This window comes from Columba livia, chromosome 2 (genome assembly GCF_036013475.1).
Source record: "Columba livia isolate bColLiv1 breed racing homer chromosome 2, bColLiv1.pat.W.v2, whole genome shotgun sequence".
NCBI lineage: Eukaryota > Metazoa > Chordata > Aves > Columbiformes > Columbidae > Columba > Columba livia.
The window spans coordinates 121,645,923-121,660,212 of NC_088603.1; the positions used below are offsets into that span (position 1 = coordinate 121,645,923).

The window sequence follows — 14,290 nt, forward strand, 5'->3', positions numbered from 1 at the left end:
TAGTGGCAAGAGATTCAGGCCAGTCTTATAGACAAGATGAAGCTGAAGCCCCCGGCAGAAAATTCAGAAGGAACTCTAAGTCAGAGAGCAATCTTTCTCAAACAGCAGAGGTATAGAGTAAGTTGCTGAATTTCCTTCATACCTGCCACCTAATGAGATCCACTTTGTGCTACATGTGGAACACAGGTCCAACCCTCTTGTCAAACAGTCACTGAGGAGGAAGCACCAGATGTGTTTTTACTCTTCATCCTTAAATGTGTCTGCTTAAGTCATGCTGAACCTTTTCTGCTTGCCTGTGCATGGACAGTGAGGACAACACTCCTTCGCTTCACTAAGACAAAGGAAACGCTTACACATAAATTTCTAATTTGAGATTTTAAATAGGAACAAAATAAGGAATGCTATGATGATTCTAGGATTTTAAAGTCAATTGTTGGTATTCATAAATTAATTAATAAGTGATGTTTTAAAATAGTAAGAATTACACCATTATATTTACAACCAATTCTACATAATTCCTTGACCTGCAACACATTTTCATTATACTTTATTTCCTTCTTTGTAGACTGCAAACTAGACATTAAAAAATTGCATTTGAAAGAAGCTCTAAAGGAGTATCCTATCTATGTATTTGAAGTGAATGAGTAAGTATATTATGAAAAGCTAGTACTTTTTTACTCATTTTATAGTATAATAGCTAAAAACACTGAGCGGGCATTGAATTAAAATTACTGTCACGGAGTGGTTCAGTCAAATGATATTTTTGAAATAAGTGCATCTTTAACTGTCCCACATAAATTCATAGGATTTTTTTCTGATTTACTTACCACAAAAACATACATGGTTTTGTTTTTCAGAGCATTTTCTGTGGATGCAGATAAACCAGAAATACAGAGAGAAATCCCAGTATCTTTTATTATTAGAGGGGACAAACAAAAGAATGACATAGATAACAACTTACATAAAAAAGGAAGTAAAGCAAGCAATCTGACAGAGTATACCATTAAAGTATACACAGGTGACCAAAGGGGAGCAGGGACTGATGCCAATGTGCATATTATTTTATTTGGGAATGAGGACAAATCTGAGGTATTTCAACTTTCTCAGTCACTGGAGCATCAAGACCCCTTTGAAAGAGGAAAGGTGAGTACACAGATTTTATAGGATGCGTCCATTGCTAGACTGGGAAAGCAAACTCTAAATCTATACGAGATCTTCATTATGGAACTTAAGGCATTTATCTGGTTTTCCACATCACTAGATGAGATATAGTCTCAGCTACCTCTGTGTCTCACCTTTTCACCAGAGTGACCAAGGGACATTTTACTTTTATTGTACCTAGTTGACCCTGTTGCTCTTCTTTCTTTTAGTCCCAAACACATCACCATGTTGCATCCACTTATCTACCCAGGTATGCATTTCCTTGATCTGAAATGCACAATAAGCAATGCCCATGCATGTGCATATATGTGCAATATCCCTTGCGGTTGTATAAACTTTGAATATTGTGCTTGAGAATACACCAGTCTCTTACATCCCATCATCTTACTTTGCCATGGAAACTGATGCTGTGAGCCTCACTGAACGTATAAACCTATAACCACATAAAATGGAACTATGCACATCAACCTGATTCTGATATCCATCACACTTTAGACTCTTCAGAGACCACCAGTTCAGATACAGATATTTGCATAAGAATGCTGATTCTCTGCATGATGTCCTAGTATCTCAGCAGAATGTTCTCCTTCTTCAATAAACACAATACTCTGCCAAAGGAATTGCTCCATTTGCTCACCACCTGTGCAATGGAGCATAATGATGATTACCCTTAGGTAGTAAGAAATAAATGTATTTTCCATATCTTTGTCCTGTGGATTTCATGAAAGGTAATGACTGAATAATTAAAACTCCAGTTAAAATACATTTCTTATGAGATGTATCTCTTTATCTCCAGCAGTACTAAACATCTTTTCACTTTCAGTTGGTCCAAGTTTCTTCAACCAGGATGTCTGTTAATATCCTCTGAAAGATTTTTACACATGTATTGTCTTCCATACTGAGGAGGTTAATGAATCTAGTTACCTATAGGCACAAGGAGGAAGTCAGAAAGCATCTTGAGCAGTACTACCTTTTGCTTTGTACTGCACAGGTGGTGTCATTGTCCTTTGAAAAAGATGAGCAGATACATAAAAATCCAGTTAGCAAACCAGATAAGTCAATGGGTAGCCAGTGATGTCAAACGTTTTATGAAAACAAAAATCTGTAATATGAAAGAAGGTAATACTTTAAATTAAAATATATAATATGTGAGAGACAGAATGGTACATATAGTAAAAGCCTTTATCTTCTATGTTCTTGAATGTGTATTTATGTATCATGTACTGAAAAATTTTAAAGTCTATATCAGTTGAGAATTTATAAGAGACCAAAAGTATTTTTCTGGTAGATGAAAGTCAGGAAAGTGGTATGGATTGTGTCACTATAAGTTGAAAAGTTAAATCTTTGTGCTTAAACTGATACTTAGCAGGAGAGGATCTATATCACAAATCTTCAGTAGGAAAATAAACCACAGCACATGTCAGCCACCTGTTTTGAACTGGTATTACTACATTTGAATTAGTATCAGAACTTATCTAAACAAATGTAAAAGTTTCCAGACATTGGCATGTTATTTTTAATACCTGTATTTTAATATTAAAGGTTGATACATTCAAGATTAAGACAAAAAAAATAGGAAGCCTATATTCAATTGAAATTGGTCATGATGGGAAAGGATTTGGTGAGTATACTGCATGTGTTCCATAGCCTTGTAAAAATCTCCTTAAAGATCTGCCTGACATTTGGAAAGGTTTTTGAGGTCATGCTACTGCTACAGCTAGCTAACACAAATCTGTGTACAAACGAGGTCAATTAGACTGCTCTTGCTTACACCCCCTTTGTCCCTATCACATTTCCCTTGACTTTGCATTGAACTTTTTTCTCCTAACAGAGATGTAGTTAGCATAAACCTCAGAAGGTTTTATCCTTCAAACATTGCACAGCAAAACCTCTCATTAGATGTCTTAAATGACACAGGACTGAGTTTTCAAACAGCAGGCTAAACTTTCCATGCTTTAAACATTATCTAAGAAATGTTTGGGCAAGTTAAAGACTCTGATCAAAACATGCTGTAGCCCCCTCTGGGACACGTAAAGCTTTCCTTCTTGTGAAAGCTACACTATGAGGGGAACACTAGTGTGTACTGATGTTTATTTAGGATGTGGCTACAGTACATACGCACACATGATGATGGAAACTGTTTCTATGTACACTGTATTACATATAAGCTCTAAAACATGAATTTTCCCAAAAAAATATATATGTGAGACTAAAGTGTATAATACTTTGAGCTTACACCTAGAGGTGCTAAAAAAATCTAGAGATATACAAATAAATATAAACGGAATTCGCATGCAATGTACAGTTTGAGTCAAAAAGGTCTGATTGTATTGAGATACTCTAGTCGGGTGTATTTTGCTTAAACTATCTAAAAGAAATAGATTTAGGTTTAATAAAACCTGATTGATCTGAGTGCATGAGACACTATGAAGTGGAAAAGGTTTATTGTATCTAGGATGAAGCAAGCAAAATGCTGCAAATAGCAGTTCTTCTTTAGGCAAAAGTTGAACAGGATTTTTTTCTAACTACCCACTCACGTTATACATGCTATGGCATTGAAAACTCAAAAAGAAAACCATCAAACCTCTTGAAATACCTGTAGTAAATAAAATCCTCCTTCTGACTTCCATGTTATTCATGTTAGCTGCTTTACATGCACACAATTCAACTTAAAACCAATCTGAGAAGGGAACTCAGAGTTGCACAGAAGTCCACAGGGGATAAATAGGTTGAACTTTTAATTCCTGGATCCCAGACTATCAACAACATGAGTATCTTTCCCCTCTGTGTCCTGATCAACATCACATAGCTGTTAATACTGCCTTCCTAGCACAGCTGGTATGCATTGATCCATCTTACATCCATGACTACCTTCCTTTAAATTTTTCTCTGGAATTATCTCCAAGCATTTTTTGGCACACCAGCTGTTATCCTCACAAGCACCCTCAAATGTAACACTCTTTGAAATGTTTCATCTGTTTGCTAATCTTTTCTAGCTGCCTCTAGATTTCTCCACACCTGGAGATTTCACTGAGGTCTGCTGGAGTTTTGTCAATAAAGCATTAGATCTTAAACTTTTCAACATAGCAAACATACCTTTATATTCATTTGTAAAGTGTCGTGTAAATTTGAGAGACTGTAAAATTTTATTGCTGATAATCTTGACTCTGAATTACAGAGATTTCATGAAAGGTCATATATTCCAAGTAGAATGTATGATATATTAAACTGTTCGCAAGATTGTATTAAAGAAGCTCCAAAAGTACTTCACAATATCAATAAATGACTTGTGAATAGAAGATGAAAAATGTAGACACTTTTATGGCTTAGTACTATTCAATAATTTTTTGCGAATAACCATGAAAAGTGAGAAACATTGCTATGCCTTTAAGTTTTATCTAAATTGGTACAATTTGCAAATATTTTTCTGTTGCATTTTTAACCTACTTACAAACAAATATATTTTTATGGGTTTTAGCCTACTTAGTACTTTGTCCAAATATTTGAAAACCTAAAGAATGTGTTAGAATATAGTATTTTATCTCTAGGATGTGCAAAAAATACCAAAAGGTTTTAAGCTATTAGCAGTATGATCCTAATTAGTTTTCAAATGTTCTCATTAAGTATTTGCATTAGCAAACATGGCTAAAGATATCAGCACAAACATTCTATATCTATAATAAAGTTTTATTTTTAAAATCTTCATATTTTAATATTTATGAAATAAAATTCAATAGCACAAGAATAGAGGTATTTTTTCACACAGCAAAATAGGAGATTATAGCAGAATCTTAAATACATTTTTAAAGCTAAAGCAGATATGAGTGTTGGCCTAAATGAAGATGCTATTCTGAATCACTAATGCTGGAGAAATATGGACATGAGAAGCATTCAGATACAACACTTGGTTTATATAAGTATAAATATATTAATTATAAAAGAGTAGTATAATTACTGGTTTTCTGTTGAGTTATCACTGAAGACATTACATCTACTGACAAACTCTATCTATTTTTATTGTTTTGGTGGACACTGAACATCAAAGCCCAACAGGGGTGTACTTTGAGTGCATTTCAGAGTACTGAAAAGGGCAAAATGGGATTTCAAGAATGTGTTCAATATTACTATGCACTCTGTTTTATTTGTCTTACTACCTGTTCTGTTCAATATTGAAAAATTAGTTAAGTTGTAATAAAAATCTTTGTTTATGTTTTCTGTCAAATACATCAAAGATCTTCTCTGTAAAACTGAGAAGTTGGTAGTAATTTGAATCATCTACATTTCAGTTTTATTATCGATATTGAATAGATTTGATACTGAACCACACAGGGTTTGAAAATGAAATCAGAAACTTTTCTTATGCTTTATTTGTGGATTGGATATAGTAAATTTGGTCTTTTTTTTTTTTTTTCCTTCTACAGCAAGTGGTTGGTTTCTGGAAAAAGTAGAAATCACAGATACATCTAGTAATTCAGTTTATTGCTTCAGCTGCAACAGGTCAGTAGATCAGTTCATTATTACTCTGTAGGTCCTGTTTTCCTTTTAACAAGAATTAGTAGCAGTCTTTTTAGTCTCTCAGTTGTTTCTCTTCTCATTTCCTAAAACAGTAAGAATTTTTTAACCATACAGTGTTCCTATCAGTCCATCCCGGTAACTTTTGAACCTTTTAGCCAATTTCAAACTAATTTGTCAGATGAATATTTAGAAGAAAATATCATACTTTTCCAAGTTATTAAAACTGGATGACTGTAGGAGGGAAAGACATTATTTAGTGCCTTTGCCAAGAGAAAATATTAGTATGCCATTTGCAAGAGGAATAATCTGTCTGGTGAACCATTACACAAGTATTAGTGCATATGTAGCTCTGACAAGCATATCATGGGTATGCAAACAGGTATGGAAGGGAATCAGAAATATGGGATGGTGGGAAGATGATCGGATAAGGCAGTACAGATACAAAACTGGAGAAAAAGTAATGTATTTATTTTATGAAGCAAAAGCAACATTAAAATCGTTCTGTTTCAGTGCCTATTTAGTATGGGTTTGAGATATGTTCAGCAAATAGGGTAAAAATAAAAAAAAACCTTTTTATAATGTAAGAGGATAATGATCCAAAAGTAGATATTTATTTGGATAAAGGGGTGCTGGGGTAAAGGGCTTCTAATGTACTAAAAGATCCACTTCAGTCTGCATCAAATTGAAACAATACACTTTCAGAAGTTGGAAATTAAATTGAAAGGTATATTTGGAGTGACTGTTCACTACAGTTTACAGTTTAATGAATTTCATAATAAGCAGCAGAAGCAAACAGAATTCCTATCTTCCTGAGTGTAAAATAGATTTTTAATGCATCTGGAGAACAGAAAAGTGTGAAAACTTGCAAGTTCCCTATATCTAGAAAGATGGATGTTACCTGCTCCGAGAAAAATGTTAGCCAAGAATATTTAATTTTATCCCTCCTCTAAATGTTTTTGTAAACTTGGCAATTCATAGAAGCCAAATCCCAACCTGCACCCAAAAAAGCAACATTTTTTAGTTCTTGGATAATCAGTTGGACTCTACAGTCTAAGTCATGAGAATATGAGGCTATTACCAGTTGCAACAACACTAAACTTCTTCCAACGACATTAAGCTTCCCTTCACTGAACTTCTTCCAACCACGTTCTTGGGTACTATCTAATCTTCTAGATACCTAAATTTAGGTTAGTGGACATGAGGAAAAGTCCTTAGACCACAATATCACTCATGTTCCTAAAAAAATCCATGATATGATTTTCAGTTGGTGTCGCTCCACCTCTTTTCCTGGTAAGAATTCTTAGACCACAGCAGCCAGAGCAAGGTTCTCGAACAAGATAGCTTTCAACAAACATTTTTCCCCGACATTTTTTTTTTTCCAGTTTTATTTAAAGTTTTACAGTAAAGCCACAAAGGCTTGTAAGAGACCCAATTGGAGCAAGAACTTGAATCACATCATTGATATTGGGGAATGACTGACACAAATTGATTCTACAGGTGGCTGACTAGGACATTTAACTGGGCCCTTGGTGGGTTAGAGTCATGTTCTTACCTCAGTGTATACCTACTTACTCCAAACGGAAGAATTTCAGTAGGAGAGATTAGGAGGCCCACCCCGGAGTATTCAGTGACCCAGAGGCATTGGAGCACCCTTCAGACACAGGAAGCTGTAAATTCATGTCCCTGTTCCAGCTCAGACAGGGAGCTTCTCATCTCATAGACAACTGTGTAAATAGGGAATGGGTTCATTCCCTCACAAAGACTCCTCTGATCCAAATGCTGTCTCTAAAAGGTACGCATCACTGAGAAACCTGAAAGGGGTTAGGCATCCCTTACTAGCCTATTTGATAGGTTACATGTCACACTTTTTGTTTGCTCTGGAACTTCCATGAGCAATTTTATCTGCCAAGATTAGTTGTGTTTCAGCCTGGAACTGTTTAGCTTCAGCCATCTCTTGCAGCTGTTCAATGGAGCAACTTCAGATGTGAGATACATTAATGCTGTACTGGCTGGGAATCCTTCCCACGCTCACTCCTTAGTAGACATCACATCAGTCTGTCATACGCCTTGCAAAAGTGTTAGAAGCTTTTTAATGCTCTTTGGAAATTAATATCATTGCCTTCATGGTTCCAGTTAACATCAACCTACCCAAGCTTTGGACTCAGCCCTATTTCCCACATAGTCAATAGTAAAACTTCCACTGGGTCTTACAGAGCAGGGCTTGGGCCCACCATGCAACTCAATGTTTTGTGAACCAACAAGGAGATATGAGAAATAAACAGTCCCGGGAATGGAATACATTAAGAATAACTTGCTATCACAGAACAGGTTTCCTTACTCTAAATTATCCTGCTTTTATGCTGCTCAATGAAACAGTCTACTTGCCACCTATATGACCAACAAATAAAGTGAATGTATATTTCATAAATATATTCATAAAGCTAATTAAACTTTTAAATTATGCATATATGGATACTAAAATTAATAATAAATAAACCAGTATTTCCTTCAGGTCGGTTACTGCTTCTGTAGAAACCAATATAAAAAATTCTCCTAGAAATCTAAAGGTGCAGAAGCAGGTTCTCTCATTTCTCTATTTTTTAAGTTTTATAGGTGCTGTGTCTATGACAGATTTTTACATTCTTTCCTTAAGGTGGCTTGCTGACGATGAAAGTGACGGCCGCACCGTAGTGCAACTTTATGCATAGCTGCTTGATTTCTGATTCTTTCTGTGTGTTACTTCTCCAAAATCATGCTGATTTGATTTACTTGTATTTTATAACACTGAAGGTATTGTAATTACTGTGAAGGAATGTCAAAACAATGCATCAAAAACATGACAGTAAATTAAACATGTGTAATGTGAATACTACATTCCAGTCATATTAGAGATGCTTGAAAACTTTGCATGACTGAAATTTAGAAAGAGAAATTTAAATCTGTAACATGCTTCTGTGGACTTGATCTGAGCATTCATAATGGTAGATGTATTTAACGACATAACAAAACTGTTCTGTTGCAGTAATAATTTTGGGGTAAGTTAAAATTAGGTCTCATGTCAAATCTATCAATATTTATTAATCTGATAAATCTGTTTCAATTTCAACATTCCTAAAGCTCAGGTTTTCTCAAAATAATTTTCCAAACAAACCTCAGAGCTCTTCAGACTTACCATATATTGTTTCATTTTTCTAGAAGCCCATAATAGAGTGTAATAAATAATCTGTCATTCAGGAGCTCACCCTGTGTCAGTAAGCCTCCCACTGACATTTGATTGTAAAAACTTGTCACTGAGCCAGAACCTCAGCTGAGAACCTTTAAATCTAAAGGGTCTCCTAAGAGAAGCTGTTATCAGTAACACTGCAACAGCTTCCTGGCAGCCTTAGGTATCTCCTGCTCGGCTTGATGACTTTTGCAGTGCCCATTCTTAGACATCTAAATGGCTTTCCAGTGCTATATGTATGAATGCCTCTACTTAAAAAAAAAAAAAAAAAAAAAAAAAAAAAGCCAAATTATTTTTGAAAATGCACAATAAATAGAAATGCACAAATTAATGTTTGGTTTGGTAGGCTTTGACATTGCCAGAATTGACTCAGGAAGGGTTTAGGATACAGAGGAATCTGAAATGAAATCATGACTTGTACACCACCTGAAGTTTCCTGAGTGTGATCAGAATACAAATATTGTATATAAGCTACATAGGCCATCCCTCTGTTTAATCAAAAGCTTCACCTTTAGTTTTAGAACTTAGAATCTCTGTGAAGATCTGAATTTTAGACCTGTTTCACCCTCAAGGCACTATCCTGTTGTGTAGCAGCAATGTGTTTTCTATAATTATAAGAATTAAATGAGCTTATAATCTGTGCTGATGAAACATCGTCTGGCTGTCTTTTTAATATGTTTAATGTTTATTTACCCATATTATTCTGTGAAATGAGTAATGTTGACTGATATCTGTATGGATGGTGTGATTTCAGTTGTTACTTGGACATACACAAAAATAATAAACACAACAATGGGTCTCGGAAGGTAATTTAATTTTTATATACCTTATACGTCATCAAAGAGAGAGCCAATGTAAGGTGTGGATGTGATGAGATTGAGCAATGGAACAGTCAATTTCTTCTAAAAGTGCTCTTTTTGCTCACACTGCTACCACGCACACTGGAATGGATTTGAAATTGTATCCCCAGAGCACACAGTTCACTTACTTAGTATCAGTATTCATTACACTGAATCACTTTGTTGTGATCTATTATGTGATTTGTTTCATTATTATGTCTTTCATTAATAGTTTGTAATACTAGCTCTCTTTGATGCCATTTCTGATTTACCAAGTGTAAATAATGCCTTCCTAATCTGTTTTTTATTACTAACAGCAGATACCCTCCTTCAGCAGCTGCTTTCCATACTTGAAAATTATTTTCTTTACCTATACAGTGTATTAATGAGGTTTTGGATCCAGAGCCATGCACACATTTCAACCCTTTCACTAACAGGACCACCAAAACAGGGGGCTTCATTACAAGAGCATCATGGGTCCTTGCAACACGTATTACTAGGGGATTATACTTTGATAAGAAAATAAAAAATAGCATAGAACCCCCTTCTTGGGTCTTGTTTGGAAGACATGCCAGGTAGCATATTTAGCTTGTGACTAGTACCAAACCCCCAATTTGCCTCTTCCACATGGTACACAGTGATGCTGCTGTGCTTGGCACAGAAGTCACTTCATCTCTGTCACTTGCAAGTGGGACAGTTTTTGGACAAAATTACATTACAGAGATGCCACCTCCTGTGCACTCTGCTGTTTCTGCACAGCAAGGTTGCTGCCTTGCTTGTTTGCTCTTAGCACTCTGCCCTGCCTATGGAGAGCCTGGGCAGATATTGACACCACTGATGGCTCCATGGGGCCTAGCATGGCACAAAGACTGCCTTGGTCAACAATAAACCCAGGCATTTGACACCTATGGGAGCCCTGGAAAGATCAATGAGATAACTCATTGGAAGAGGCAAGGCTGTAGTGGAGGGAAGGGTTAGACTTCTGCTGCAGAGAAAGCCTGGGGCTGGGTGCTAAAATTTAGACCATAACATAGACTCTTAGACATAACGGAGTCTGAAAGTGTCCAGTAAGAGTCCAGTATTAGTTAACTCTATCTTTTTTCCTTAAACCCTTCTCCTTCCCCTTAGCCCCAAGCAGCATTACAGGCTCCAGGAAGAGTGTTTGGAAAGCTTCCTGGCACAAAAGGACCTGGGGCTATTGATTGACAGCCAGCTCAATGTGAACCAGCAGTGTGCCCAGGTGGCCAAGAAGTCCAAGAGCATCCTGGCTTCTATCAGGAATAGTGTGACCAGCAGGACTAGAGAAGTGATTGTGCCACTGTACTCAGCACTGGTGAGGCCCCACCTTGAATCCTGTGTTCAGTTTTGGGCTCCTTATCATAAGAAGTACATTGAAGTACTAGAGAGAGTGCAGAGGAGGGTGACAAAACTGGTGAGGGGCCTGGAGCACAAGTCTGATGAGGAGCAGCTGAGGGAACTGGGGCTGTTCAGCCTGGAGAAAAGGAGGCTGAAGGGAGACCTTATCACAGTCTACAACCACCTGAAAACAGGTTGTAGCATGGAGGGTGTTGGTCTCTTCTCACAAGTAGCAAGTGATAGGACAAGCGGAAATAGTTTCAATTTGCACCAGGGAAGGGTTAGGTTGGATGTGAGGAAGAAGTTCTTCATGGGAACGGTTGTCGGGCATTGGAACAGGCTGCCCATGGAAATGGTGTAGTCACCATCCCTGGAGGTGTTTAAAGGGTGTTTAGATGAGGTTCTTAAGGACATGGTTTAGTGCTAGAATAAAGATATGATTGGACTCAATGATCTTGAGGGTCTCTTCCAACCAAAATGATTCTATGATTCTGTGATTCTGTGATGCTATGATTCTCCTGGTGTGCTTCTATGTATGTTATTAGGTAGATCTAGGTGACATATTTCTTCCCATTTAAGCCCTTAAATGTCTCATTTTCTTTTGCTGATTATGTTAAGGATTTGATAAAAAAATACAACCATGTTCTGACTGGCTCGTTGGACCATTTAATATTCTCCCAGCAACTCCAAATATTGCCTTGCTAAAACTCATCATACAAAAGAAAAGATTGCCTCATTTTAAGTACATAACAGCAGTTCTATTGCATCTATCCATCCCGTAGTTTGTCAGTTGTGGAAACAGAATGAGAATAAGAAAAAAGGAAGTACCAAGTGGTCCTCTGAGTCTTGGTGAATACCACCTAGTCCTGGTAGGTTGTTAGTATTTATAAATGTGTTTGCAAATACAAACATACTCTGCCCACACATCACCTAAACGCGGTCCCTTGGACTTCTTCTCCTTGAAGAAAAGCAGTACTCTGGAAAAGCCCATAAACGGCTTCATACTGAGCAGTGCAAAGCAGTGTCATAACTCGCTGGGCTGCAGCTGGATCTTTGTTTTACAATTCTTTTGGTGAATCAAAAAGGGGAAAGAAAATGGGACTTTTAATTTTCTTCTTCAAACTTTTGAAAGGTCTTAATTACATCTTAAAATTCAGTGTCATAGGCCTGTCCCCCTCCCCCCTCCAAAAAATGCTTTACCCATTTATCATAAAATGATTGGTTGTTGGCTGGCTGCACAGTGTCAGTGAAAGTGTTGTCAGCATTGTAGAAAGCCTGGTTGCAAGCTTGCTTTCTGTGATGTCTTCCTGTATGTCTGTCTTCCGCTATCATTTGTTATATATTTATGTCTATCTTTGATAATATTTTTAAATATATACTATGAAGCAACATCAAAGGTAAACAACAAGTTTATGAATAATAAATGTAAATTTAAGAAATCATGAGTTAAATATTTCAAAAATTGTAAGAAATAATTTATTTTTTCATACATAGTATTACAGTCAGTGTGCTGTCTTCAAGGTGGGGCTTTTCTCAATCATAAACCTGGATAAACCTGTGTCGAGGGTTTAGATTGCAGGGTGACAATAAAACCCTGGCAGATGTATTGTTAACCTCCTCTCCCCCCCACTTTCCCCTTTTGCCCCTCCCTCTCCCCCCTTCCCACTAAGGACAGGAGATCAGGAGGAAAAGAAGGACAGAGAGAAGAGAGTTGGAAAAATTAAAAATGTTTTACTAATGCTACTAATAAGAATAGAGAAAATAATACAAAATATACAAAACCAATCTTGAAAGTCCCAGCAACTGCAGAGCCAGCACCCAAAGTCCTGGACTAGACTCTGCGGCCAACCGGAACTGGATTCAGTCTGTCACTAGGCCTCAGTTTGCAGGGACGACTAGCAAGGTCCTCTCCTAATGTCGGCCACAACCAGAAGGGAAAAGGGACGAGATCCTAGTGATCTCCCACTTTTATATGAAGTATTCACGTGAACAGAAAGTTATACACAGTTGGTCAGTTTCTTGGCCACCAGTTTCTCATTGCCTCTCTCGCAAGATGTCCATCCATGCTTATTAATATCTTTGCAATCCATTGTTATGTTTACCAAAACATGTATCTGGTCCTCCAGGAAAATGCAGTCAATATGAAGGCTTTAGCTGACAGGCAAATTCACTAAAAGAGAAACTTGTTTTTTAACAAAACCAGGACAACCTGGAAACAATTTACCTATTTATTAATAGTGTACAATTGAATGTATTTAGACATTTCTAATGTTTAGACATTCTGGAAATGTAACACAAGAAGCTATAGCCCCAATTTAGCACAAAATGTTAATATGTGCCTGAAATGTAAGCATATGCCTAAAACTTAAGTATATTAAACAGTCTCATCAAGTTTGATTTATAAGCTGCTTAAATTTAGGTGTGCACCTAAAAGCCCTGATGTGTTGAATCTCCCCTTTTCCAGATGTTATGTGGTGAGTGTATGTGTGTTGGCATTTTCACACAAACCTTCACATGCTACAGAAAAGAGATTCATGTATAAGAAATACACATACTAGTATCAGGATGTTAGAAAGCAAAGGAGTTTCTGAAACAAAGAGACATTCCAGAATATTCTTTGTAATTGTAAAATCAGGCTAACATATGGAGATACTTGATTCATGCTTTTTTTCTCAATTTTAAAGGTAAGTTTATACTTTCAAAAAGTTTCTGTGTGAATCTGTATGTAGGCCTATAAATAAAATAAGCTAAAGCAAGCAAGCAGTAGCTGATGATATTTTTAATATATATATATATAATTTTTATATTGATTTTCTAAAGTGCACTAATTTACCATAGTATTTCTGATTTTTGCTTATGCTAACTTGCTGAAATATTTACTTTATTGAGAGGAAATGCCTTCTCCCTTTGCAATGAAGTATCTCAATTATCAGAGCGTGTGCCTGTTGGGAATTAAACTCTTTGGGCAAAAAGGCAATTAAGTACTTTAGTGTGTAAATAGTAAACATATGGTCTGTATTACAACTTTCACTGACACCTGTATGTATAGTTTAAACATGAATCTGTTGAAAACATCTAAAACTTTTGAACAGTTTGTAGAATAATTCTCACTTGCTGCTTCTAAAGAAATGGATTGCACATGCATGTGTGCCTGAGGGCACTGTTTTAACATGGAAAACTAGGTAAAGTCAGATGT

General features: G+C 36.4%; 1 protein-coding gene across 2 annotated transcripts in view; it reads left to right on the forward strand.

Moving 5' to 3' along the window:
- Positions 1 to 9,704, forward strand: part of RP1 (RP1 axonemal microtubule associated) — a 202,946-nt gene extending 193,242 nt beyond the window's left edge. For both annotated transcript variants that reach the window (XM_021292984.2, XM_065053558.1), the window contains exons 54-58: positions 566 to 644; positions 858 to 1,143; positions 2,704 to 2,782; positions 5,583 to 5,658; positions 8,330 to 9,704. In XM_021292984.2, the coding sequence (XP_021148659.2) occupies positions 566 to 644; positions 858 to 1,143; positions 2,704 to 2,782; positions 5,583 to 5,658; positions 8,330 to 8,384 (575 nt within the window). In that variant the 3' untranslated portion in view covers positions 8,385 to 9,704. The remainder of the gene's footprint in view (positions 1 to 565; positions 645 to 857; positions 1,144 to 2,703; positions 2,783 to 5,582; positions 5,659 to 8,329) is intronic.
- Positions 9,705 to 14,290: the final 4,586 nt, after the last annotated feature.